Here is a 27,367-nt window from a genome sequence, read left to right on the forward strand (position 1 = left end):
GGAAATAGAACTACCCTACCACCCAGCAACTGCACTACTAGGTATTTACCCCAAAGATACAAATGCAGTGATCTGTATTTGGGGGCACCTGCTCCCCAATGTTTATAGCAGCAATACGCACAATAGCCAAACTCTGGAAAGAGCCCAGATGTCCATAGTCAGATGAATGGATAAAGAAAATGTGGTATGTATATATAATGCAGTACTACTCAGTCATCAAAAAAAAGAAAGAAAGAAAGAAAGAAAGAAAAAAATCTTGCCATTTCCAAGTGGGTGGAACTAGAGGGTATTATGCTAGTGAAAATGTTAATCAGAGAAAGACAATTACATGATCTCACTAATAAGTGGAATTTAGGATCATAGGGGAAGAGAGGAAAAAATAAAACAAGATGAAATCAAGAGGGAGACAAACCCTAAGAAACTTTTTTTTTTTTAAGATTTTATTTATTTATTTATTTATTTTTAAAGATTTTATTTATTTATTTGTCAGAGACAGAGGGAGAGAGAGCGAGTGAGCACAGGCAGACAGAGAGGCAGGCAGAGGCAGAGGGAGAAGCAGGCTCCCTGCCGAGCAAGGAGCCCGATGTGGGACTCGATCCCAGAACCCTGGGATCATGACCTGAGCCGAAGGCAGCGGCTTAACCCACTAAGCCACCCAGGCGTCCCTATTTATTTATTTTTTTGACAGAGAGAGAGAGATCACAAGTAGGCAGAGAGGCAGGCAGAGAGAGAAGGAAGCAGGCTCCCTGCTGAGCAGAGAGCCCGATGCGGGACTCGATCCCAGGACCCTGAGATCATGAACTGAGCCGAAGGCAGCGGCTTAACCCACTGAGCCACCCAGGCGCCCCCCAAAAGCCCAGTTTAAAAAACAAACGGGCAAAAGATTTAAACAACCACTTCACAGTAGAAGCTACACAGATAGAAAATAAGAACGTGAAAATATGCTCAACATCATTAGTCATTAAGAAAATGCAGAATAAAATGATAAGGTACTTAGTAGAATGGCTAATAAGACTAACCATAACCAAGTACTGGTAAAAATGTAGAGAAACTCTTACTACCATGTATCACATTTTATTGTCTTCCCATGACTTTCACCTATTTATTTATTTATTTTCCTTTTAAGCAGATACTATTCTGTCTCTTCCCTCAAGACATGGATGACCCACTCACCATGCCCTGAGTTCAAATAACCTATCAATCTAGAGAATTTAAAGTTGTCATTTAATGCAGATGCTTTCCTGATATCCTGATAGGGCTGTAGCAAATACCTTTTATGCTGCAGAAAACCCAAAGAGTGGTTAAGAGTAGGTATATATAAAGTTTTCTTGTTAATATTTGAGATAAATTCAATTCAGAATAAAACCTTAAATGTTATAATTAGGGGTGAAACATGAGTAGTTGGAAATATCAGTTATGTATCTTTTCACATTAAGCTGAATGTCAGATTCTCCCTTCAGGTTTCATGATACACTTTCATAGACTGCCTTATCCTGAATGTGTTTTCTACCCCAAAGTAACTTCTTTATATATAATGTCAAAAATTCCTTTGATTTCAACTTCAGAAACAATTTTAAGTTTGAATAGCTTTCTCTTATTTCTAATGCCAGTGCTTGTATACCAAATGAAAAGCTGGTTCCAGTTTGACCTCTATGCTGTAACAATATTCTTAAAACTTACAGTAGTAATAACAATAGTAATAAAACTTTGCTTATTATCACTCAGTACCTGAGCTTCTTCCTGTTGCTTTTTAAGTTGTTCCAGCATTTGCTGAAATTCAGCTTCTTTCTGTTCTGCTTCTTCCAAGGTGGCCTGATTCTGTTCTTCATAGGCCATGGCCACCACAGCCAGGATCAAATTCACCAAATAGAAAGATCCCAAGAAAATCACCAGGACAAAAAATATCATGTATGTTTTTCCAGCAGCCCGTAATGTCTAGGGAAACAAAGGATAATTTCATGAGTATTTTCTATAATGTCCCCAAATGAAGATTTGATTTCCATAATTAGATAGTGAGGAGATGAATACTTTTTAGCATCCAGTGTATTTTGGCCAAGATTTGTTTGGTATTAAAGTGAACACATGTAAGTGCACACGTGCACACACGCATACACACAAATAATATTTAAATTATCTGAGGCTTGACTATAGTGTCATTTGATACAAACACACCCTTTTCAAATGAGTATATGTTGGATATAAATATGTAAAACTTCACTAAAATCATAGAGTCCATAATGGGGGGCACCATTAATAAATAATTATCTTTAATTATTAATTATAACAAATAATTATCTTTAATTCCTTTCCATGGAGTTCTCTTTCCATGGCAGCCTATTCTCTACATCATCTAGAGATAACATCTTTCTTTCTTCCTTTTCTAGCTCCAATTAACCATGGGTTTAACTTGAAATTTTTTATATAATTGATTTTTTTTTTTTTTTTAGATTTTATTTATTTACTTGACAGACAGAGATCACAAGTAGGCAGAGAGGTAGGCAGAGAGAGAGAGAGAAGGAAGCAAGCTCCCCGCGGAGCAGAGAGCCTGTTGTGGGGCTTGATCCCAGGACTCTGGGATCATGACCTGAGCCAAAGGCAGAGGCTTTAACCCACTGAGCCACCAAGGCGCCCCTATATAATTGATTTTTAAAATATTTTCACATGCAACTAGATTATGAACTCAAAGCCTTGAACAATCTTGGCATCATCCATTCTTCCTAGCAGAATGTCCTTCATATAAAAAGTTTATATTGTACCATGTACTGACTGAATGATCAGTTGGGATTTTAGGCATACCTGCTTTGTACTGGACTCTCCTCTGTATTCTACAGTGTTATTAACAATATTGATACCAGTAGGTTCATATATGTTCATAAAATTAAATCTCACATGTGTTAATTTGAACCTTACTGCTGTGGACTGAATGCTGTGTTTCCCCCAAATTGCTAAGTTGAAAATCTAATGCCTAGTATGATAGAAGGTGGGACCTTTGGGAGGTGATTAGATGGTGAAGGTGGAGCTGTCATGAATTGAATTAGCCCTTTCTACGCAGGTGATGACATAGAAAGATGACAGCCTAGGAACTAAAAAGGGGCTTTTGCCAGAATGAAGCAAGGCTGGCATCTTGATCTTAAACTTCCCAGTCTCCAGAACTGTAAGCAATACACTTCTGTTATTTATAAGCTATCCAGGCTGTGGTATATTGTTGTAGCAGCCCTAATGGACAAGACACTTACCAGTTGGTAAAGATTCTCCCAGTAGTCTTGAGTCATGAGTCGAAATAGGGACAGGAAAGCCCAACTAAAGGTATCAAAGCTTGTGTATCCATAGTTGGGGTTTCGACCAGCTTTCACACAGATGTATCCTTCTGGACACTGGCTATAAGAGAGAGAAATGGTGCTAGTGTCAGGTCAATTACAGCTATTTCAGTCGATGTTGATTTATAGGAATTGTCAAAACCAAGGGCTGCTGTCTATGATGGATTTTCTTGCCTTCATTTCCGGAGCACTTTAGGTAATTGGTTACAGTGATACTGTTATTAGATGAAATTTATTAGGAAAACCAATAGAAAACTGGGATGCAAGGAGTAAGATTTGCAGACATTTTAGAATGGCAAAAAGGTAGCAACACATACTTTTGCCTCTGAGATCATCAGTGTTCTGCTCTTTACAAAGTTGCAAGAATCAATAGTTAAAAAGGAAAGGCCAGGAAACAAAGGATAGGGAACCACTTAATGAGCTATTTCAGTAGGCACTTCTGTAGAATTTTATAAAATAAAGCTTCTATTTTAGAGTAATTTGAGATTTACAGAAAAATTACAAAGAGGGCCCAGAATAAATGCCCTGCTTCCATGCCCAGTTTCCTCTCTTGTTAATATATTAGTATGGTACGTTTCAGTCAATACTGATACATTATTATTAACCAAAGCCCGTACTTCATTCAGATTTCCTCAGTTTTTCCTTAATATCCTATTATGTTTCAAGATCCCATTCAGGATACTACATTACATTTAGTCACCATGTCACTTTAGGCTTCTCCTGATAAAGTTTTTCAGACTTTCCTCGTTTTTTATTATCTTGATAGTTTTGAGGAATATTTTCAGGTATTTTGAAGAATGTCTTGCAATTGGGATTTGTCTGACATTTTTCTCATAATTAGATTGGGAATGGATTTGTGGGGAGGTAAAATACCATTATAGTCACACCATATCAAGGGTACATAGGATGAATATGACATCACTGTATACTAACTTTCATCACTTGATTGTAATGTTTGTCAGGTTTTCCCACTATACATTTACTCTTTCTTTTTTTTTTTTTCCCCGTAGTGGATTCTTTGAAGTAAAGTCACTATGTGCAGCCCGCATATTAGGAACGGGGAGTTATGAGCCACCTTCTTAAGAGTAGAGTATGTACACAAATTTCTTAGAATTCTTTTGTATGGCAGATTTGTCTATTATCTCTCATTTATTTGTTTATCTATTTACTTTTTCAATCATTTCTTTATATGAGTAGGTCCTTAAGATATTCATTTCATACTTTGAATTCCAATTTAATTGTTTTATTTATTTTATTGCTTAAATTGTCCCAGTTTTGGCCATTGGCCATTGACTCCAAATGGCCATTGGCCATTTGGCCATTGACTCCAGTATCTCTTTGATGTAACCCCATGGTTCTGTGTGTTTTGTTTTTGTTTGTTTTTTTAACACTTTCTTACTCTGTGGCACTACAAGATGCTTTAGGCTCATCTTTTATATTTCCTGCTCTAGAATTAGTGATTTCTCCAACAAGTCCTTGTTCTTTTATTGGAGAACAGTATTAGAACCCAGGACAAGTGTGTGTGTGTGTATGTGTATACACATATATCTCCTTGCTTTGTCAATTGAGGGCCTAGAAGCAATGACACTGCCTTAGCAATAAACATAGCACCTAGATCCGGTTTCTAATAACAAGTTTGTGTATATATGTATATGAATATGTGTATGTATATGTAAACATTTGTGCTGTTAAGCTAACCAGGAAGTCATACTCTCTCCAACCCTATTTCATTACCATGATACCATTCTAGACTCCCACCTTTGCTTATCTGTAACTTCTTAGTCCAAAAGTGGCTGGCTTCTATCAACTACTATCTATATGCTTCATTGTTCAATACTAGCATACATGCATAGTTGTTTCAGGATTATTAATCCATACTAGCATGGGAAGAAAACTTTATCAGCTAGAGTACAGTTGTGTTTGTTTGTTTGTTTGTTTGTTTTTTGCCTTTGCCTTATAGACTCCACTCATTTCCAAAGTTGTTTAGATCAACACTTATACTCCTTCAGTAAGGTTATCTTATACATTATAAATAATTTTTATCCCTTTGTTACATTCTGTATTTCACCTGGGGATATTTCAACCATACAATGTTGTGGTTTTTTGTTTTTTTTTTTTTTTTTGCATACATTGTTAACTCTTTGTGCTGTTAAGTTCTATGAGTTTTGACAAATGCTTAATGCTCATCAATACAGAATCATACAGAAGTTTCTCCACCCTAAAGAATCCCCCATGCATCACCCAGTCAACCTCCTACCTTGAACCCTTGAAAAACAGATTTTTTAATCATTTCTACTGTTTATTTTTTTTCAGAATGTCATGTAATTTGAATTAGACAAATATAGGTTCAGATGGGCTTCTTTTCATGTATTAATATGTATTTAAGGTTCATCAATATATTTTTGTGGCTTGGTAGCTCATTTTCTTTTTATCACTGAATAATTTTTCATTGGATGAATACATCACAGTTATCCATTCACCCATTGTGGGACATCTTGATTGTTTCCAGTTTCTTGTGATTATGAATACAACTGTTATAAATATTCACATGCATGTTCAAGTTAATTGGCTAAATATCTAGTAGGCAAATCGCTGGATCATATGGTTAAACTGTATTAATTTTGTAAGAAACCGCCAAATTGTCTTCCAAAATGGTTGCACTATTTTGCATTCCCACCAGCATTGAATGAAAATTCTTGTTCTGCATCCTCACCAGCAGTTGGTTACTAGTTTCTTGGGATTTTAGCCATTCTAATAGGTATGGAGTAGTAATTCATTGTTGTTTTAGTTTTCAATTCCCTAATGACAAATGATGTTTGGCATCTTTATATATCCTTATTAACTATCTGTATAAATTCTTTTGTAGGGTGTCCAGATTTTTGCCTATTTTTAAATTGAGTTATTTGTTTTTTGTTGTTGTTGAGTTTTAAGAGTGCCTTGTATAGTTTGGCTACAAGTTTTTTTTTTTTTCAGATAAATGTTTTGCAAACATTTTTTCCTAACTATGGCTGGTTTTTTTTCATTCCCTTTAGAGTGTCTTTGCAGAGCAGAAGTTTTTAACTTTACTTAAGTTTAGCCTTCCAGTTTTTTCTTTCCTGAATTGGGCTATTGGTTAAAACTTATCACCAAATCTAAGTCATGTAGATTTTACTCCATACTTTCTTAAAGAAGTTTTATGGTTTTGAATTTTACATTTAGATCTATGGTTGATTTTGAGTTAGTTCTTGTGTAAGGTGTGAGATCTGTATTTGGTTCATTTCTTTACATATGGATTTCCAATTGCTCCAGCATGATATGTTCAAAAACTTTCCTATCTCCATTGAATTGAATTTTTGTCTGTCAAAAATTAGTTGATTACATTTGTGTAGATCTACTTTTCTTGGGATGGGGTGTCTGTTCTCTTCCATTGATCTATTTATCTTCTCCTTCCCCAGTACCATACTGTCTTGATTATTGTATACTTGTAAGAATTCTTCAAATTGGGTAGATTTCTTTAGAATTTTATTTGATATTTAATAAGAGTGGCTATTAATTTTATCATGTATATCACCTAACCCATACTAAGTACTCAATAAATAGAAGTGATTTTTATAGTTGAATAATGATAAAGTATGCATCTTCCAGCCTTATCCAAAAATTTGTCAGGCTTTTAGATGAACTATTAATAATAAAAAATAATACCTAAAATACAATACACACTTATGGTGGACCAAGTGCTAAACCAAGTGCTTATGTATATTAAGTAATTAATCACCAGAACAACCCTAAGAGATAATATTACTCTCGATGTTTTGGAAATAAATAAACTCAGATAAAGAGAGCTTAGAACACACTTTTCTAAAGTCAGAGTTTGTAAATGGTGGAGTTAGGGATTTGAATCCAGATATATATGAACTCTAGAATTCTTGCTTTTATTCACTACATTCGCCTAACAAAGGTTAGGGAAAATATCAGGAAAACAACCCCCCCGCCCCGCCCAAACACCATCTCCAGGACTGATATACATTTTCAATAATACTCCTGGATCTTTATGGCTACATGAGTTTCCCATTTTCTAGGATGACTCAAAATTCTTCTGTGTAAATTCTGTGGTTTAAGAGTCAAAAACTATTGCTGTCCTTGGCTTCTAAAAAAATTACACCCTGACCTAAAATCAATTTATAATACTCTTGGGAAAATGTGTTAATCATGAGTGACTAGCAGGATGACTAGTGTCTCTTATTGTAGAATGTGACCAAAAAGAACTATTAGGCATGCAGATTCAGACCTACATGTGCCTTTGACATATATCTGTCCCTTGGCTTTTTTGCACACAGGGTTTTCATGCTATTTCAAGAATACCTAACTCTCTCAAAAACAGTTTCCCAGGGTGCCTGGGTGGCTCAGTGGGTTAAGCCGCTGCCTTCGGCTCAGGTCATGATCTCGGGGTCCTGGATCGAGTCCCACATCGGGCTCTCTGCTCAGCAGGGAGCCTGCTTCCTCCTCCTCTCTCTCTCTGCCTGCCTCTCTGTCTACTTGTGATCTCTCTCTGTCAAATAAATAAATAAAATCTTTAAAAAACAAACAAACAAACAAAAAAACCAGTTTCCCAACTGCTGAAGATCATGTTATATTCTGGATTTTTTCCAGCCACAGCAAAACTTATCATATCAGAACATACCAACATCAATCAAAATGTTCCCTGTATTTATTAAACAGCTCTAATGGGTTTACAAAAAAGACAGACTATGGGTCTTCACACTTTAGGGTAAAAATCAGGTACATCTTAACTATGGAATTCTGGAGAAAATGTCCTCACCCAGAGGGGTGATTTTAATGACCACAAGTTTAGAACTGATAGCAGCCCTCTAACACAGAGAAGGTACTTCCTAAGTAGGTAGCATCACTATTACACATATGTAAGAATACCCTTGTATTTTTCCCATCTGATTTTTCTCAAAGTGTTCCACATTTTTAAAAAAAATTGTGTTTCTTACCCTGCATCTGAGCCATTTCCACAGAGTAGAGGGTCCTTTTGTCCATCCAAAACATAAAAGTGACCTATTAATATAAAGAATAAACTATTTCATTTCATATCTGTCCTACTGACATTAGGAATAAATGAGAGTTTGACTATCTCAGTTATTTCCAAAGTGGATGACAAAATGAAGTGTATTAACAAAGATGGTTTCAAGCCCACAGCCTTAGCTATTTATAGTTGAAAATTCATTCAGCAACACTAAGGTTAACAATGTAGCAATATTTCTTACTGTCATCTTCAATATAATCCTTCCAGTTAAATGTACTCATTGTTATATTAACAAATATCCCATTGGAATCCATTGTGCCATTAAAGTAGGATGTGGTGTTGGTTTCAAAAGCAGAATCGCTTGGGGGCCATTGCAAACATTTATTCCTCAGGTTGCCCATGAACAGCTGCAGACCAATTAGAGCAAACACGCTCAGACAGAACACAGTCAAGATCATGACGTCAGAAAGCTTCTTCACGGACTGGATTAGGGCCCCTACAATGGTCTTTAAACCTGAGGAGAGACAAAGTAGGTCATCCAAAGAAGAGTGTCATAATCTGCAATGTCTTTTTAGTCACACACATTATCTTTTTTCCTGTAAATGGTTGCTTGGCTATTTAGACACGAAAGCTTTATGGATAGCCAGATGGTTTAGGAGATGGATGAAAAGCAGATTTTATTTATGAATAGTATGCTTTCTGGAGATTTAAAATGGAAGTGTAAATATCTAGGCGGGAAGCTTTTTTGTGTGTGGTTTTAATGTGTTGTCATGAACATCTAAAGAACTTGTAGTTATTTTTCATTTCAGATTGTGTTTCTTGAGGCCTCTCCCTCCAACCCATTCTTTACACCAGCCTCCAGTAGCAATAATTCAGAGGAGAAAAGAATTTTAAAGTATTAAATATCCTAAGCCATGCTGTTCAAGAATAATCTTTTCTCCTTTATAAAAGGAGATCTATTTTCAGAATAGATCTGCAGTGAATGGTAAAACCCAACTAAGTTAGTAAAGGCATGGTAGCAAAGCTTTTTCCATATTGTAGAAGAGAAAACTTGACTTCATAAATGCAAAAAGAGAGAGAAAGCATGAGAGAGAGAGTGCACACATGTGCACAAAACTAGTATTTTTATAGACAACTCATGCAATTCTCTGTTAAACTCAAAGGCTGACTTTACAAATAAGCATGTAATTTCTAAAATTTTAGGAACTGAACAGCTTTGAAACATCATTTGGCATTCTTGAAGTTGACAAACAAGAATTATAAACAAGTCTAATGATCTAAGTGTGATTTCAACCTAAATATTATTACAGTGTATTTAAAGTCAGCCCCAGTGTTTAACCTAGCTCTCACCTGGAATGACTGAAATTGTTTTCAGTGCTCGGAGAACTCTGAATGTTCTCAATGCTGAGACATTGCCCAGGTCCACAAACTCTGTCACGTATCTGTAATAGGGAGTTCACACACAACACAATAATACACAAGAAAAGTTGGAGATACAAGGAGCCTATCTTCTTATACCAGTTTCTTACCTGGAATTACAGAAATAGTTTTCAGAGCTCTCAAGACTCTGAAAGTTCGAAGGGCTGAAACATTGCCTAGGCTTACAAATTCTGTTACATACCTGTAGAATTAAATCAGAGTTACTGATAGTTTTTGCAAAGTTTATACTAAATAAAGAATGAAATTTGGGCTTGGTGTATAGAGCCCCTTGAGTTTAACAAACGGACTTGCTATAGACCTCAGGGTGCCATATGCTGAAAGCTGCTTTTAAGGAATAAAATTTTGCCTTATTTCAATGAAATTTTCACTAATATGAACAAGTTTGTAAGAAATAAAAGTATAGTTGAGGTATCATGCTCAATGAATACTTCATCTTGATGAAATGGAAGACTATATGGCATGACAGTAATTGTTTATTGCTCCTTTACCAGATAGATTTACCTTACTGTATGTATTGTAATGTGTATTCTCAAAATATATAAGGTATATAGTTAATTTGGCTAATAAGCAAACTCTGCATTTAAAATATGTCACAACCACTTGGTTTGTGCTACAACCATTTTCATTCCTTTGAGCTTAACCACTTTTCAAAAATACTCACGCCATCACAATGACACTGAAATCCAGCCAGTTCCATGGATCACGAAGGAATGTAAAATCTTCTAAGCAAAACCCTCTTGCCAAGATTTTTATAAGTGACTCAAAGGTGTAGATTCCAGTGAATGTGTACCTAGGAAGTGCATCCAAATAAAAATTAACAGTTTCATTTGAGCTGTTAATACACATGGTTTCAAATATGGCAAATGTATCCTTTTGTGGTTTTTTTTATTTGCTAAAATCTTATTTCCTATTTCCATTTACAGAGACTTGACTAGTTTAATTGATTTTGTAAGCCTGAGTAAAGGGTTAAAGTGTTATCTTCCCCAAAGATAAAGGGTTATCTTCCCCAAAGAATCTTGTCTTGTTTAACTATTTAGACTTTAGAATAATAATTTCATATGTTTTATGGATAATCATCAAGCTTGGCCCTCTAGAGCAACACTGTTTGATTAAGATGTAATACCAGCTAAATATGTAGTCTTCAAATTTTCAGTAACCAAACAAAAAAGTAAGGAAAAACAGTTGAATTTAATTTTCATATTATATTTTATTTAAACCAACGTAGCTAAAATATTATTTCAGCAACTAAGACTAACCAAATTTCAGGTTTCACACGTGGCTAGAGTTTCCCTCATTAGACAATACAGCTCTATAGGTAAAAGTTTCTTGGATTTATTTATTTATAATAAAATACTCCATTCAAATTTATTAATGATTAGATTTATTTTTAGGCATATTTCACATATCTAACCTAGAAAATATGCTTCCCCTTTTTATCTTTAAGAGTCAGGCATACAGTTTTAAACTGCTTCTCTCATATATATCTATACAAGGAAAATTATAATTTATTAGTATTTTATATATGTGCATTTACAAATTATCAAAGCTCAGAGCAAAAGCAAATTTCTGATTCTTACCTGTATCAGCTACCATTTCTATACAATTGAGCCAAATCATTTAAACATGCTCACATTCAAATTTCAGCCTCCAAAATGGTGAAAAGCTTTTCCATTTACTGTTTGATATATAGTGCATTTTTAGCCCTCTCTCCTTCGAGTGTTAATAATATTCTCTATTTCTTCCAAAAACAGTTGAGAAAGAGTACTTGTTTTTCAACATTGTGTTCTTTTAAAAAGTGCTATTTAAGATTATTCTTCAGATTATTTCACCCCAGCCACAAAGATTTGATTTACTCTTATTAAAATTAATTGTATTTCCCACCTACTAGTATTTTATATGTGAATAAAGTTAGGAGAATTATTTCTGCATTGTTTTCTGCAGAAATTTCTCTCAAATGAGGGTACAAAGAAATAAGAGGAAAATCTATGTAGAAATCTTCACATCAAGTTTTCCTAAGAACACCCCTCCTCCTCTTTAAAATAAGTCAGTTGATCTTTTGAGAAATAAATTTAATTGCTATTTTTACTTATTATGAAGTAGCTGACCTCTTTAGAAAAAGATATAGTTTACAATGCCAAGCTTATATTTACTTGTGTTTTAGTTTGGACCTTTGCACCTCACACATAATCACCATGACATTGCCTTTCGGAGAGAGCTATCTTGTGAAAAGCCATAAGAGACAGCTCAATGTATGTTTTATTTATCACATTAATGGTTAATGCCCTATGGTCTATGCTTAGGCAATTCTAAGTTATCTAATATTAAAGTCCCTACCCCTATCCCTGTTTTTGTTGATACCTATCCAAGGAAGAGTGTCCTGGAGCTTAACATGTGAGACAGAGCTTTCCTCAGAACAGGTGTTCAGAAGTGCCTATTAGCAAACTAGATAGAACAAGTAAGTGAGAATTGAGGGGGCCTTGATCTTTCTTACCTCTGCCTCACTAGGCTTCTGATCATACTGTTGATTCTGTCCATGTCACCCAGTTTTTTTTCCCTATAATTATGATGTCTGTATATCTGTGCCTAGCTTTCATAACATGACCCTCACTATACCATATGGTCCTCAGCCTATTCTGTGTGTATCACCTCTTTGTACCAAACTGTTTATGCTATCAGTGACCTGTTTTCATGTCATAACTGATTTCTTTCTTCTTTGCACTCTTGTTTATTTGGTTTGGCTTACAGGCTATAACTACTAATTCTGGTTGTTTTCCTGCTACTTTGCTGTCAAGTGATAAATGATCCTGATAATTATACAAAGTTTTCCCACCAAATGAAGTCAAAACATTTTGTATGCACAAGACCATTTTCATAATGGATATAGTTATCTCTAAAAATGACCTTAAAAAGAGAAACCTGCTGAAGGACATGATTGACTCAGTCGATTTAGCACCTAACTCTTGATTTCTGCTCATGAGACCATGAGATTAAGCTCTGGGCTCTGTGCTGGATGTGGAGCCTGCTTAAGATTCTCTCCCCTTCCCTTAATCCCTCCCTTTTGCCGCCCCCAAGAAAGGAAAGAGAGAGACGAGCATATTCAAGTAATAATATTCAAATGTCCTCTTTACCTATCTTTTAATAATATTATACAAATAAATGTGATTTGTACTGTTTAAATGTTTCAGTAATTTCTTCTAGGAAGAGTACATACAGATTGGTTTTATATAGGTATGTCCATTTGTTAATCCACAAATTATAAATGATAACAAAGAATTCTGTTAAATTGCTTACCTCAGCATAAGAACTGGATTCTCTACTAAAATTATTTCTAAGGAACATTTCCAAGCTACTATTAAAAAAAAATCTTTAATATGTTAAACTGACAAATGATGGCTTAGATTAGTGCATTAAATCCCCAATAGAAGTCTATAAAAGTGGCAATATTTGTTGTAATAACTTATCTCTTATTGGATATTACTTTTTAAAAATATAACAATAAAAAGAACATACTAAAAACCTTTTTCACCAAATGTTATTATTGTATTATACAATACATAAATAATCTACATAACCTAAACACCTTCTGTTTCACTAAATAATGTGTTTCTCTGTCATGAATAATCTCACATGTGAAAGAAAACTTAGGAAATAATGCTGTTATAATGCAGAAATTATGTTAGTTAATGCAAAAATTTTCTCAGCACATTGATGTTTTGAATCAATTAGTGGCATTTTTATCCTTACATTTAAATAAAACATCTTTAGCATTAAAGGGAGACCTAAGTACTAATGCAGAAAGTTGACATATAAGAGCCTTCTTTAGTGGAAGCAGGGGCTAGTTAAATGCCCAAGAAATATTGTGCTTAGAACTTTTCCTTTGTATTAAAATAATACATCAAATATTTTAGTTTGATGACATGATAGAAATGTCCCCAGGTCTTCATCTTAAAGCAGAAAGGCCACAACCTGGTTGTGAGTCTGCAAAGGAGTTTCTGGCTGTGATTTTAAGTACAAATGTCTATACAGCTTTAACTTGGCAGTATTTTTATTGGGATTGTTATGGTTTTTTATTAGTGTTTTAATTACAAAGTTTCCTAAGTTTTGAGTGATCTGCTCTTAATCATGTTTTCCCCTTAAGCCCTACTATTTTTGAGCTATGATTTTGTAGAGATGTTTTATTTCTTTTATGGAACACATCTGTGGTGTTTTAGCACACATGCTGTGTCTGAATAAACTACATATCTAAGTATAACTAAATATCTAAGTTACTTAAACACCTAAATGTATTTTCCCAACTATAATGATATAACATATATCCAAAATACCTACTATAATAAATTATGCTAAACACCTAAATCTGTTTTATGAGAATATAACAATAATAGTAATATACCAAAATAAAATAATTTTATTCATCATATTACTCAAATGGCATTGTTCTTGTTATTTTTAAATATTTATTTATTTGAGAGAGAGAGAATCCACAAGCAGACTTCCTGCTGAGTGCAGAGCTTGATGTGGGGCTCTGCATAGGCTCCTTGAGATCATGGCTTGGGCTGAAATCAAGAGCTGGGTGCTTAACCCACTAAGCCACTCAGGTGCCCAAAATGGTCATTTTTTAAAAAAAAATCTAAAATGCATACCTATTATTGAATTTTAACTTTTATGCTAAATGATTGGTTTAGTTTACCAGCTAGTGTATTTACTTTTTACAACCTTTCTTAAACAGATACTATCATGCATTTTTTGGAAAGAATACTTACCTCATAGAAGAGAAGCTCCCCCAAAGAACTTCCCTTATGTTCTTTCATGTTATGGAAATAACTGTTTCTTTGAAATTTTTAGCCTGACTCCAGAAACGTGTAAAATTTAAGTCAGACCATAACCATAAGACAAATGCTAGGTAATTTGAATGTGCATTTCTCATTCGAAGGTCATTCCTACTTACTCTACATTCTTCGTCCAGTCTGGAGGGTTACTCAAGGTCATAAATACACAGTTGGTCAAAATAGTGCACATGATAAGCATGCTGAATAAAGTGGATGATAGTTAAGGAATAAATGCTAGTATATTATCAAGACCATTTACAAACAACCCAATACAAAAAAAAATTGTCAAAGTTACCTGTGAAATGTATCTAACTTGTTTTAAAACAATGGCAAAAGTAATAAGAAACTTCAAAGCCTGTCATACATCCTTGGTCTACTCTTTTTCATTTTACATGAAATGTAAAACTTCACAGAACTGAATTTAATGGAAAGAGATCTCTGTTTTAAGCAATGGGAATTTTGCATTCCAATCAGTTATATGAAATAGCACTGCAAGGAGAAATGACCATTCTTTAGTAAGTTCACAATATAAGTGTAAAATAAAAGTGTAAAAAGTATGTTATTACATCTGAAGTACAACTTCAGATATAATTTAAAATCACCACTGACTGATAAAACATTAATGAATGCAATATAAAAATCTGAGAAAGAATACCCCAGTATATTCAAGGATTACATTGAGAATTGTACTGTAATCAGGTACTTTTAATAATCTTATTGTGATGTGACTCATTCTTTCAGTGTTTTTATTAAGAGTAAAGGAAGAGGGAATTTTTTTGCTGATAAGTTAATATTGTTTTCTAACTTTTTATTTTCACTTTAGACTGTGGGAGAACTTAATGGACCATCTAGATATCCTTCTGTATCTAGTCCACACCGTTCCTAAATAGATGAGTGCTGTTTTGAAAACTTCCTGAGAATTAGCTGTGATTAATTTCTATTAGGATCTCACTCAGACCTCACTCTAAGGAAGATTATGGTTATTTGGGGGGTAAATCTTTAATTTAAAAATATAAGTGCTTGCTAATATCAAACCATAGAATGAAAAGAATTAAAATGAAAAAGTTTGGTCCTATTTACCCTATCTCTAGGTTAACCAGTCTTTTGTCTCTCTTTTAGTTAGGTTTTTTTTTTTTTCAAATAAGGCTATTTTGAATCTATCTGTATAAAATTCCCATTCTTGTTTAAATACCTAAATGTGAGACAGGAAACCATTAAAATCTAGAGGAGAACACAGGCAGTAGTCTCCTTGACACCCGCCATAGCAACTTCTTACTAGATATGTCTCCTGAAGCAAGGGAAACAAAAGCAATAATAAACTATTGGGACTTCATCAAAATAAAAAGCTTCTGCACAGCAAAGGAAATAGTCAACAAAACTAAAAGGCAGCCTACAGAATGGGAGATTATTTGCAAATGACATATCTGATAAAAAATTAGTATCTAAAATATATAAAGAACTTATAAAACTCAACACCCAAAAAGCAAATAATGTAATTAAAAAGTGGGCAGAAGATATGAATAGATTTTTTCCAAAGAAGACATACAGGCGGCCAACAGACACATGAAAAGATGTTTGACATCACTCATCATCAAGGGAATACAAATCAAAACTATAATGAGATATCACCTCACACCTGTCAGAATGGCTAAAATTAACAACACAGGAAACAACAGTTGTTGGTGAGGATGTAGGAAAAGGGGACCCTCTTATACTCTTGATGAGAATGCAAACTGGTGCAGCCACTCTGGAAAACAGTATGGAGGTTCCTCAGAAAGTTACAAATAGAACTACCCTATGACCCAGTAATTGCACTACTGGGTATTTACCCAAAGGATTAAAAAAAAAATACTGATTCAAAGGGGCACACACACCCTGATGTTTATAGCAGCATTCTCAACAATAACCAAATTATGGAAAGAGCCTAAATGTCTACCAGCTGATGAGTGGATAAAGAAGATGTGGTATGTATACACACACACACACACACACACAATGGAATACTAGCCATCAAAAGGAAAAAAATCTTGCCATTTGCAATGACGTGGATGGAACTAGAGTGTATTGTGCTAACCGAAATAAGTCAGTCAGAGAAAGGCAAATACCATATGATTTCACTCATATGTGGAACTTAAGAAACAAAAGAGATGAGCATAGGGGAGGGGGGGAAAAGAGGGAAAAAACCATAAGAGACTCTTAACTATAGGATTGATGGAGGGGAAGTGTGTGGGGAATGGGCTAGATGCATGATGGGTTTTAAGGAGGGCGTTTATGTTGAGCATTGGAGCTTTGTGTAAATGATGAATCACTAAATTCCCCTGAAACCAGTATTACACTATATGTTAATTAACTAGAATTTAAATAAAAATTTCAAAAAGAAAAAAATGATAACATCTCACAAGAAACAAATGATGTTGGCAAGGATGTAGAGAAAGAGGAACGCTTTTACACTGTTGGTAGGAATGCAAACATACAGCTGCTCTGAAAGACAATATGGAGGCTCCTCAAAAAGTTAAAAATAGAACTACCCTACAATCTAGCAATTGTACTACTAGGCACTTGTCCAAAGAATACAAAAATACTAATTCAAAGGGATGCATGCACCCCAGTGTTTCTAACAGCATTATCTACAATAGTCAAATTATGGAAAAAGCCCAAATGTCCATCAACCGAGGAATGAATAAAGATGTGGTGTGTGTACACACACACACGCACGCACACACGTGAATATTACTCAGCCATAAAAAAGATTGAAATCTTGCTATTTGCAACGACATGGATGGAGCTAGAGGATATAATGCTAATTGAATCAAGTCAATCAGAGAAGAACAAATACCATATGATTTCACTCATATGTGGAATTTAAGAAACAAAACCAATGATCATAGGAGGAAAAAGAAGCAAACCAAGAAACAGACTCTTATCTACAGAGAACAAACTGATGGTTACCAGAGGGGAGGTGAGTGGGGAGTGGGTTAAATAGAGATGGGGATTAAGGAGTGCACTAGTGATGAGCGCTGGGTATTGTATGGAAGAGTTGAATCACTAAATGGTACACTTGATACTAATATTACACTGTATGTTAAACTAACAGGAATTTAAATAAAAACTTAAAAAAAATAAAAAATGTCCATTCTTAAACACAGCCTCTGAATACCTTTCCATTTTATCATTACCTATTGGAGAATTTGTTGAAATCCACACCTATTCTGTCCTTGTTTGATGGTTTTTGACTATCATTGTAAGTAGTCTTAAGTTCAGTGATTTTTAAATATATATTAGATATTTAGGCACATATATAGTTTAATAAATATTTAGTAAAGGAAGGATGGACAGATCCAGGTGCTGAAGATACAGAACCAATTAAGGCATAAAAGTAAGAATATTTGGTACTATGGATAATAATACTAACCACAATAGACTATGTTTCTTTAGCAATAATTATGTGTGGTCTGGAGGATAATAAGAGTGTGAAGTAGATTTGCTGTTGTTCCTTCTACACAGTATGTTTCATTTACACATTCACTAACATAGTTCATTTTTACTTCTAGGATCATAATAGTCATTCTATACAAATCTTTTAATAAGTGGCAGAAAAATTAGTGAGAACAGTTTAAATAACAATGTCACAATTAATATTAAAGAAATTATATATAATATATAACACAATATATGTGAAATATAAATATAAAAATATGTATAAAAGAATGACATTTTCTATAAAATCAAGTACCAGCATTCAGTCACATGAAAAGGATATGAATGTACCAAAATCTTAATAGCAATTTTCCTAACAGGGTTTAGCGGAGTTAAAATATACAAGGCAGAGGTGGCACTGAATCGGAAAATTGCCTTCCCTTTATTCAATACTATAAAAGTCTGAAAAAGAAAATATGAAAAAAATTACTAGATTAGACATGTGGCTTACTTGAAGAGCTTAAGCAGATGAAGAACCTTTTACCTGATTTGTTTGTTCAAACTTGTTTGTTTAAACAAATTGTTTTATTATAACTATATACATGTTAGATGTTTCTCGCCTGACTTAACATAGTAAACATATGATTTACTATTACCTAATTTGTCTCTAGAGTTCCAACTTTCTGATACAAACTGATGATCCTACACAAAAATTTTTTTATCAAATTGTAACTTTACAGACTCCAATTTTATTTAAAGCTTACCATCTGTCTCCAGTTTTGGTGACTTTTTCAGATTATTCTGTACATATTGCTACAAAAATAATCTTTTTTATTTTAATTATTTCAAATCTTTGAACTCTAAAGTTTATGAATCCTCTCTATTTTCCCTATGGTAGTTGTCCTACTTTAAAATGTTCAAACAGGCTGAAAATAAAATAAAATAAAATAAAATGTTCAAACAGGCTGAATAACCTGGTTTTGCTGATTCTGTAGATCTGCTGGTAATACTAAGAAGGGAAAGCTGCATTGAGAATTAGCCTTCAATACATCATTTCAAAGGGCATTCTGTAGCTAAAATTCTATGACCTGAAACCTGTAACCATCAATTTAGCATTTAAGCCATGTTACTCAGTGATTCCCACCACATCTCTCCAGGATCAACTTTTAGTTTTTCCCACTAAGCCGTCTCTGCTCCAACAAATTGACTGTCCACCGTCAATTTAACTCACAACCTGTCAGCTTTGCCCTCTGATTCTGAAAATGTCATAAAATCCTAGAGGATGGAGGTAACTGAGAGGTCAGCTAATATAAACTCCCCCCTTTTCAGGTCCATAACAGGCCTGACAATGAGGTCCTACCAACTATTTAATCAAAGTTCTTAGTCCTCTCTCTATATTTGATTCTCTTGAGTTGATTTTAAATTTGCCAATATTTGGGTCCCATACAAAACCAATTGAGTCAATTTCTGGAGGATGGGCCTAGACATGGGTATTATTTTTAAAATTTCCTCTGGTAATTTTCCAAACCTGCAGCCAGGTTTGGAAAGACCTACTTTCAAAAATGTCCTCAGTTATCAAAATCACCTCCTCCATCATGTCTTTCCAGATAAATCACTGCCTTCTGATCACTTCTAATTGTTTCCCTTTACCAGTAAGTCTTAGTATATAAATTTGCACACGTTGGCATGTTGCTTTTAATTACAGTCAAGTAGCAATTTACATGTAGGGTTCATTCCACTGAGGACTACATTAGAAGTTGTTAGAACCTATTGAGCATAAAAGCCTTAATCTCCTTTTTCTCCATTTTCCCCCCACAGTACTTAATAGTGTGGTTTGTAAATAAACACTTGTTTTAATTAAGTGCAGGCTTACCTTTAAGATGCCATTTACCTTTAAGACATCAGTACATCCATTTGCTTAATAATATGTTTTTACTCTTTTTACTCTTAAACTAAGGTTTGTATCCCATACAATCATGTTCACTGACAACATGGTAGTGTTTGAATAGGTAGACAGAAATACTTATATTTTAAGCATAAAGGACAGAGAAAACCAATTTCTTCATACATTGCCCTTTTGTATTCAAGACCATGGAGCCAAACATTACCTAACCAACCGTTTTCCATGATTAGCAATCTATAAATTTGAACAATTCTATGAGGAGGGCAAGTAAACTTTTTTACTAGCATTGAGATCATCCATAAGGGATTTTGGATATTGGGAATACTGCCCTCGAAGCACAAATGCATTAAAGGACTTTCTTGAATCACAGGATTAGATCATTTAATATTACAAACAATCTAGATACATTTAGGCATTCAATGATGTAAACTTCACAATAATTAAAAGTGCATTTACTCATTCTTTTGTGAGGCAGTTTCCCTGAAAAAGAAGTTACCACTTGTAGCGTTAGGAGAGGAATTTATTTTGAAAAATCTCCAAAAACAGAGTGACAGGAGTGAAATGTCCCTTTAAACACGAAATCCTCTGCTCTCCCGAAAGATTAGCCTTAGCCTTCATGGAACTAATGGGATTAAAAATAACATGTCAAGAGCATCTTCATTGAATTTGCAGGTTCTGGAACAGAGCAGGCCTTAAGAACACAATTTAAAGTTTATTTCTGGTGAACACCACCTAACACAAAACCTCGAGTTCTGAGAAATGAGGAATAAAATACTAATATCCTGTATAGTGAAATAATTACAAGGAAGACACTTGAAATTTGGGACTCTGAGGTTATTGAGAGATGTGCACAAACTGAAAATTACTGGAGAGAGTGACAGATAATTGGAGGAGGGATAAATAGTGTCAAGTCCAAAATCTGGTCTTCAAGTGATGATAAATAATGATGTGACTTGAAAAAATTATTACATATTAGTACTAAGGTGATGAATGTTATAGTGTAAGTATGACAAACTAGTTGTTGTTCACTCTGGAATGCTGCTTGCTTTTTCCCAGATGAATATACATCTGACAGGTTCACTAAAATGTTTACTACTTGAGGCAAGAGTAAGCTTTATATCTCCAAATAGGACATTATGAAATAGAGAGTTCAAAAAAGCATACAACCAATTTTTTAACATTTTCTTTCATTTTATTAAAAAATGCCATACATAGTTTTGCTTAGTGCTTAAGCATTCTGACTGCCTTGCTTCAATCCCTGAGTTCACCACTTATGGAGTGTGACTTGGGCAAGTTACTTAACCACTCTGGGCTTGACCTCCCGTGTGTAAAATGAGGCTAATATAGTACTGCTCGACTGGTTCTTGGAATATTAAATGAACTATGACACTTAACGTGATGAAACAGTGCCCAACAAAGTAGGAGCACAACAAACGTTAGCTTCTTATGATTATCACCATCACTATTCTTCAGTTGTTACCTGGTCAGTTTAAACACCATTGAAATGCATTGTGAGGTGGCTCATCTGATTATCTGATTAAATTAGGTATGTAAAATATATCATAATTAATGGCAGCAAATTCTTACATAATGCTTTACAGTTTTGAAGTGCCTTTTTACCTGCGTTATTCAAATAATTAACACAAACTTCATACCATGTTTTTAATTCCAGAACTTCTCCATTAGCTTCTTACGTTAGCTCCTTCAATCCTAACAATCACAAACTACCTTTTTCTTCAATAGTACCTCAGCCTTCATTTTTATAGATACTTCATAAAGAAAGGCTGTGCGCCAGCAGTAAAAAGTGAATAGTCTAGATGTCTCACAAGATAGACCATGGCCACTAGGAATAAATCAAGGTCCAAGTCTGGTTCTCAGACAGGAAGGCCATAAAAACTGACTTCGTTAACATACACAGAACAATTCTGTTTCTTAGCAGCGGACTCACAGTAACCAAGCCTGAAAGCCTCACATACAAAATCAGAATGCCAATCTATTTATTTACAATGAGATGTATTACTGTCACGTGGACTGAAATAATTGCAGTGGCATAACCAGCATTTTCTTTCCTTTCAAGCAGATCTGTGGGAAGACAAATTATAATAAGAAGGTTCTCTGCAGAGGGTGGAGTCCAAATAAGCCGACTTAAGCAAATGCTGCACAATGTTTAATGACACCTCTGTTAGGGAGCCTGGTATAGCTCGTCTACAATGAAATAGCCTTGATTTGGGGAGGAAAATGCTTTCAGGGCTACTCTAAAGACCCGTTTCCTTTGGAAAATGCCAGTGTTTGTCTCTGTTACTCTCCCCACCCCTTAATCTTACCAATTTCCTTTCCTAAGGATACTTCCTTTCTTTTAGTAGCTAATACTTCTAAGTATGTCAGAGTGAGCATACCCCTGTCTCTTAAAGACATCTTTGCAAATATATACTTTGAATCAGTAATTTTAAGGAGAATTTTATTCTAGTTTCTGGGGGGGAGGTCTCACTGTCAAAATCATGTATAACAGTAACTGTAACTAAATTTCAAATTTTCAAATTTTTCCTTATCATTTCTATAGTAGAGTACTGGAACAAATGACTTTCAAAAATGTGTGAATCAGTATTAAATGCCACTTTCATGAAACTAGTTTCAAAGGAAAAAGAAAGGGCCTGTTTAACTATTTAAATTGATTTTATGACTTATAGAAAGCATTTTAGAGCTTGCTCCTCCAAGTGTGGCCCCTGTATTATAGCAGGAGTCTCACTCAAGGACTTGTTAGAGATGCAGGATCTCTGAGACCTCTGGAATCTGAATCTGTATCTTAACAAGATCCTCAGATGATGTGTATACACATGCGAGTTTGAGAAGCCCTCCTTGGGGGCAATAGGGCTAGTTCCACCTTTGGATGGTTAACTGTCAGGTTCTTTACCCATCACTGGTCTTATAAGATTAAATCACATACTGCTTAGAGAATGCAATTTCCTTAGCTATTCTTTCTAAAAGGACTGGCTCTGATTAATAAAGGCGTTCAGTAACTTCTTTAAACCACGAACCATCAATTCATGGTGATATTTATTTATCTCTAGTTTCTATATAGACCTGTTTTTATGCTTATGAATGTGAAATATAAATTGTGTGTTATAAAATGCCAAAATACCCCATTAGATGATGCAGTATCTATCATCCATTAAGAAAAAAACATTTGCTATAAAACTCTGCACAGCTGGTTTAACTTCAAAAACTAGTTAATTCTGACAGAATTATAATATTATTATAGCATTAGGAAGGCATAGTCATAACTTGATTCAAATCATATGTAGATAGAGAAAACTTGAGGGGTTTTTGTGTTTTGTTCTTGACATTTTTTTTTGCTGAGTGATGTTTTAACAATAAGTAGGTGTGACTGTGCTTGTCAATGTATTATCTTTTTACAGGAGGATGCTAAGTAAGATTATTACCCTCTAGAATACAAATCTCTTGTGAGCAAACTTCAAGACAATTAAGAACTAAAAAATAAGAAGTACATATGCCCATAACTCTTCTTTTAGATGGCTCTTCTTCTGTTGTCTACCATGTGCTGAAATATGTCAGTGATAACAGATATTTTGCTTTGTAAGTGTCAATTTTAATTTTGACTATTTCAGTTACTGTGAAATTATAGAAATTATTCATTTATCTATCATAGCTCTTCACTGTAGCCAAATCTTGACTTTGGCTACTGTGCTTAAAAGTAAGTGGAAATAAAAAGTACAAAGTCTTTAACAGTAGAAAACTTACGATGCAGTATGTATATGAGCCAGAGAAAAGTATATTAACATTAGTGTTTAATTAAAGACTTAAATTTGGAAATATAACTTAACTTTTGAAAGTATAAAATCAACACTCACTTTCTTATTGATATAGTACGGGTCCAGGTCCTCCAAGGGCTCTGACACCATCTCTGGAGGAATGTCTCCGTAAATAAATGGAAGGTTCTTCCCAGCTTCCAAGTCACTATTTGGCTTTGGTTTGTTCTCGTCATCATTGTCTTGTTCTCTCTTGGGCTTTTTGGCTTTCTCTTCTGCGGCACGTTTTTCGATAGCAGCAAGAGATTCTCTAGTAAAAAGGCGGAAGCTTTCAGGCCCCGGGGGTACCAGCAGTGCCTGTGCCATCTTTTCATCCTGCACATTTAATTACGTTTAGCTTCTTGCATAAGAATTGCCTACCAAGGAAAAAAGATGCACGAGAGATAGGAAAGCAAGTGAGTGAGAGGGATTAAGAAAATCAGCCAAGATGACATTTAATGTTTCTTCTAGTAAATTCTTTGGTAGTATATTAATAAATGAATATTTATTTTGGTGGGAAAAAACTTCTCTTCTTCAATGCATAGACTTCTTTTCTTTCTCAGTGCGCAGTATAAACATTTTACAATGTTCCTTTGGGGATTCTTCTGGTGACTTTTTAAAAGTATAAACATCTTAGTGCTGCACAACAAATTTTAACCTGGAAACATCATTATCCAGTCTAATGTTCAATAAACTAGTTTTATAAGTCTATCAAAGTCTGGTCTGAGACCTTTGAACCAAAACATATTATAGTATACTTTGGTAAAAAGAGTAATGTCAGTAATGCTTATCAGTGAAATTACTTAAGGACCCATCATTCCCCACCCCCACTCCTTTTTATCACATCTTACTAGCTCTCCAAATAAAGAAATACACTGGTATATGCCTGGCTCCTAAAATCTCAGAATAAGAAAAGAAGTTTTGCCTAATCCAACCGCTGTTGTGGTTGTCACCATCATCATCACTGACCACTGGTTATCCAAACAAAGCCTGACCATCAGCAGTGACGGAGAAGTTAAAACTATTTTCTTTTCTTTCTTCTTTTTTTTTTTTTTCAAAGATTTTATTTATTTGAAAGAGAGAGAGAGAGAAAGCATGAACAGGAGGAAGGAGCAAAGGGAGAGGGAGAAGGAGACTCCCTGCTGAGTAGAGAGCCTGACATGAGGCTCCATTCCAGGACCCTGAGATCATGACCTGAGCCAAAGACAGATGCTTAGCTGACTGAGCCACCCAAGTACCCCCAAAACGATTTCCTTTCAGCTTCTCACCTTGGATCCTTCTGAAGCATCTTCTGAGGCAATGCAGAATGTATTTCCTTTTCCAGTCTGCTGTTACTCAACTACTCCAAGACACTTTTCATATTCTTTCTGAATCTTCCATTTGGTTTAGTGGTTGGAAGCATGGACTATGGAACTAGACTGCCTCTGTTCTTAACCCTGGTTCTGTCATTGATGAGCTGTATGACTTTGCAGAATGTAACCCCTTAGTGCTTCAGTCTCCATTTATAAAATGGGGATGCTATGAGAACTGTCCTCCCAGGTTATCATAAGGAATAAATGAATTAATTTACATTAAGTGTCTAGAATAGTTTTGGGATTAGTAAGCACTGTGTTGGTGTCATCTATCACAATCTAATTATCTTTTGTTCCTTCAGCTATTTCCTCTGTTGTGATTTCAGGCATTCTCACAATTCAAGCCACTCTCCTTTTTAAGTAAGGCCCTTATTTGGTGGAACCACAGCTGACCAATGAGCTCCTGGAGTGGGCTAGGAAGTACAGAGTACAGGGTCATATTCACCCATGCCAAGCAACTGTCTGGGATTAGAAAGGAAAGAAGGCTGACACCTGCTTAATTCTCCAGGAAAGGAAAAAAAAAAAAAAATCTGCTAGAAATGTGACAGAACTGTCAAAAATGCCAGAAATCCAAGCTGGATTATTGTATTTTTCTTGTATTTGGAAATCTAAGTTAACAGTTATTTTATTTTGCATTGTGCCAAAAATCACATTTAAAAAATTAGGATAGAAAAAAGAAACAGTAACAACAAAATATAGTTAGTACATCAATCCCTTATAGAACAGTCTACAACCATGACATCAGGGTAATCATCAAAGTCATCTGTGACATTTTCCCTATCCCAACCACCCACCTCATCTCTGCTCCCACACTTATTCTGGTCTCCATAGTAGTTTATCCCTAAATGGCCTTTTAATTCTTAGCTGTTTATTTCATGGATATACTAAGCTTACAAAGAATGAGGAACTCTAGGTCTTACAGCAATGTAAGAAAAATGATATAGACTAAAAATGATTATAGATTATTATGTAAGTTTTTTGAGTTTATATCTGAATTACTAGTTGCCTGGTCTATTCCAATGACTAAAGTATTTTTAATAGTTGTGTCTTTTCATTGAATTAGTATTTATAATGTGACATTGCTGTATTTTTTGCTACTATGAAAGTATATTCCAAGTAAGTTATAAAATATCAGCTGTCAAAAAGCCATGTCATTTTTGCCACTAGCTCTGAAAAAGAACTTCTGATTTATGGTGGGATGGGGCTGTTTTGTTTTGTACCCTATCAAGTGAATTTAGAAGGCACAAAATAAATTAGTTGGCTCATTTTATATTAAAATAGAAAAAGTATTCTCAAATCTTCTAATTCAGCTATTTAATTTGTACCTTCCAAATTCATGGTAGATGGCACAAACTAGAATTAAAATTTTTAGCCATTTTATGTCCATTTTGATGTTCACATAACCCAGCACTAGGCTGTATGGGATCATCGCATTTATACTTTTGAATGTGGAAGGAGTTTGCACATTAACTGCAAGCCTTAAATACCCAGAGATGTGTAATCCACCTATTTCTAATCACCTTTCATCAACTGAATGGATTTGGTTCTTACCAAGTGCTAAATGAAAATGAAATCTCAGGAAACAAACTGAGGGTTGCTGGATTGGAGGGGAGTGGGAGGGATATGGTGGCTGGGTGATGGACATTAGGGAGGGTATGTGCTATGGTGAGAAAAAAAAATGCAACAGCATGACAAAGCTATCTTAAGACATTTCTATGAAACATGGTTGCTTTCTTATGGGAGGGAAAAAAAGGTTACTTTTGTATTTGAGCATTTAGTTAAACTAATTTTTGTTTCTTTATTAATAATGGAATGAAAAACATGCAGCAATCAGAATCTGAGTTCTGGGTTCATATTGAGCCTGTAACTAACAGTTTGCTTATGACATTTAACTTCCCTCAACCTCAGTGTCATTGAAATACCTTACCTATATGTGGCAACACTTTGCCGTAAAGAAATAACCAATCATACTCATTTAACTGGAGTTTCCTAATTCCTAACTTTTAAAATGAAATTAGGTTAAAAATATCTAATGAGATATTTTAATAATCTGCATAGATTACTTTGATTTCTTTGAGATGACATGGAGCAAGTTATCAAAAAATTGTAAAAACATATTTAAACAGAAATAATTTTTTACCTTCCTATTCACTTATCAAGGATTAGAACAAAGAATTTGAGTCTTAGTCAAAAAGAGGTAAAGAAGTCTCTTTGAAACTGCCACACTATTGTCTCTAAATCCTGAGAAGGTAGGCCAGTTCCAGACTCTCGGCTTTTCCTTTAAGGTGAACTAAG

The 27,367-nt window shown here is 34.6% G+C and overlaps 1 protein-coding gene across 4 annotated transcripts in view; it reads right to left on the reverse strand.

Moving 5' to 3' along the window:
* Nucleotides 1-27,367, reverse strand: part of SCN3A (sodium voltage-gated channel alpha subunit 3) — a 108,882-nt gene that overhangs the window by 56,090 nt on the left and 25,425 nt on the right. For 3 of the 4 annotated variants that reach the window (XM_044242240.1, XM_044242239.1, XM_044242238.1), the window contains exons 3-11: nucleotides 23,784-24,097; nucleotides 18,355-18,473; nucleotides 14,714-14,803; nucleotides 10,427-10,555; nucleotides 9,676-9,767; nucleotides 8,567-8,839; nucleotides 8,294-8,357; nucleotides 3,237-3,378; nucleotides 1,729-1,935 (exon numbers count right to left, since the gene is read on the reverse strand). In XM_044242240.1, the coding sequence (XP_044098175.1) occupies nucleotides 1,729-1,935; nucleotides 3,237-3,378; nucleotides 8,294-8,357; nucleotides 8,567-8,839; nucleotides 9,676-9,767; nucleotides 10,427-10,555; nucleotides 14,714-14,803; nucleotides 18,355-18,473; nucleotides 23,784-24,047 (1,380 nt within the window). In that variant the 5' untranslated portion in view covers nucleotides 24,048-24,097. Of the gene's footprint in view, nucleotides 1-1,728; nucleotides 1,936-3,236; nucleotides 3,379-8,293; nucleotides 8,358-8,566; nucleotides 8,840-9,675; nucleotides 9,768-9,854; nucleotides 9,947-10,426; nucleotides 10,556-14,713; nucleotides 14,804-18,354; nucleotides 18,474-23,783; nucleotides 24,098-27,367 lie in introns of all 4 variants that reach the window. The other variant, XM_044242242.1, reaches the window with a different exon arrangement.

Source organism: Neovison vison, chromosome 3, assembly GCF_020171115.1.
Source record: "Neovison vison isolate M4711 chromosome 3, ASM_NN_V1, whole genome shotgun sequence".
Taxonomy (NCBI): Eukaryota; Metazoa; Chordata; class Mammalia; order Carnivora; family Mustelidae; genus Neogale; species Neogale vison.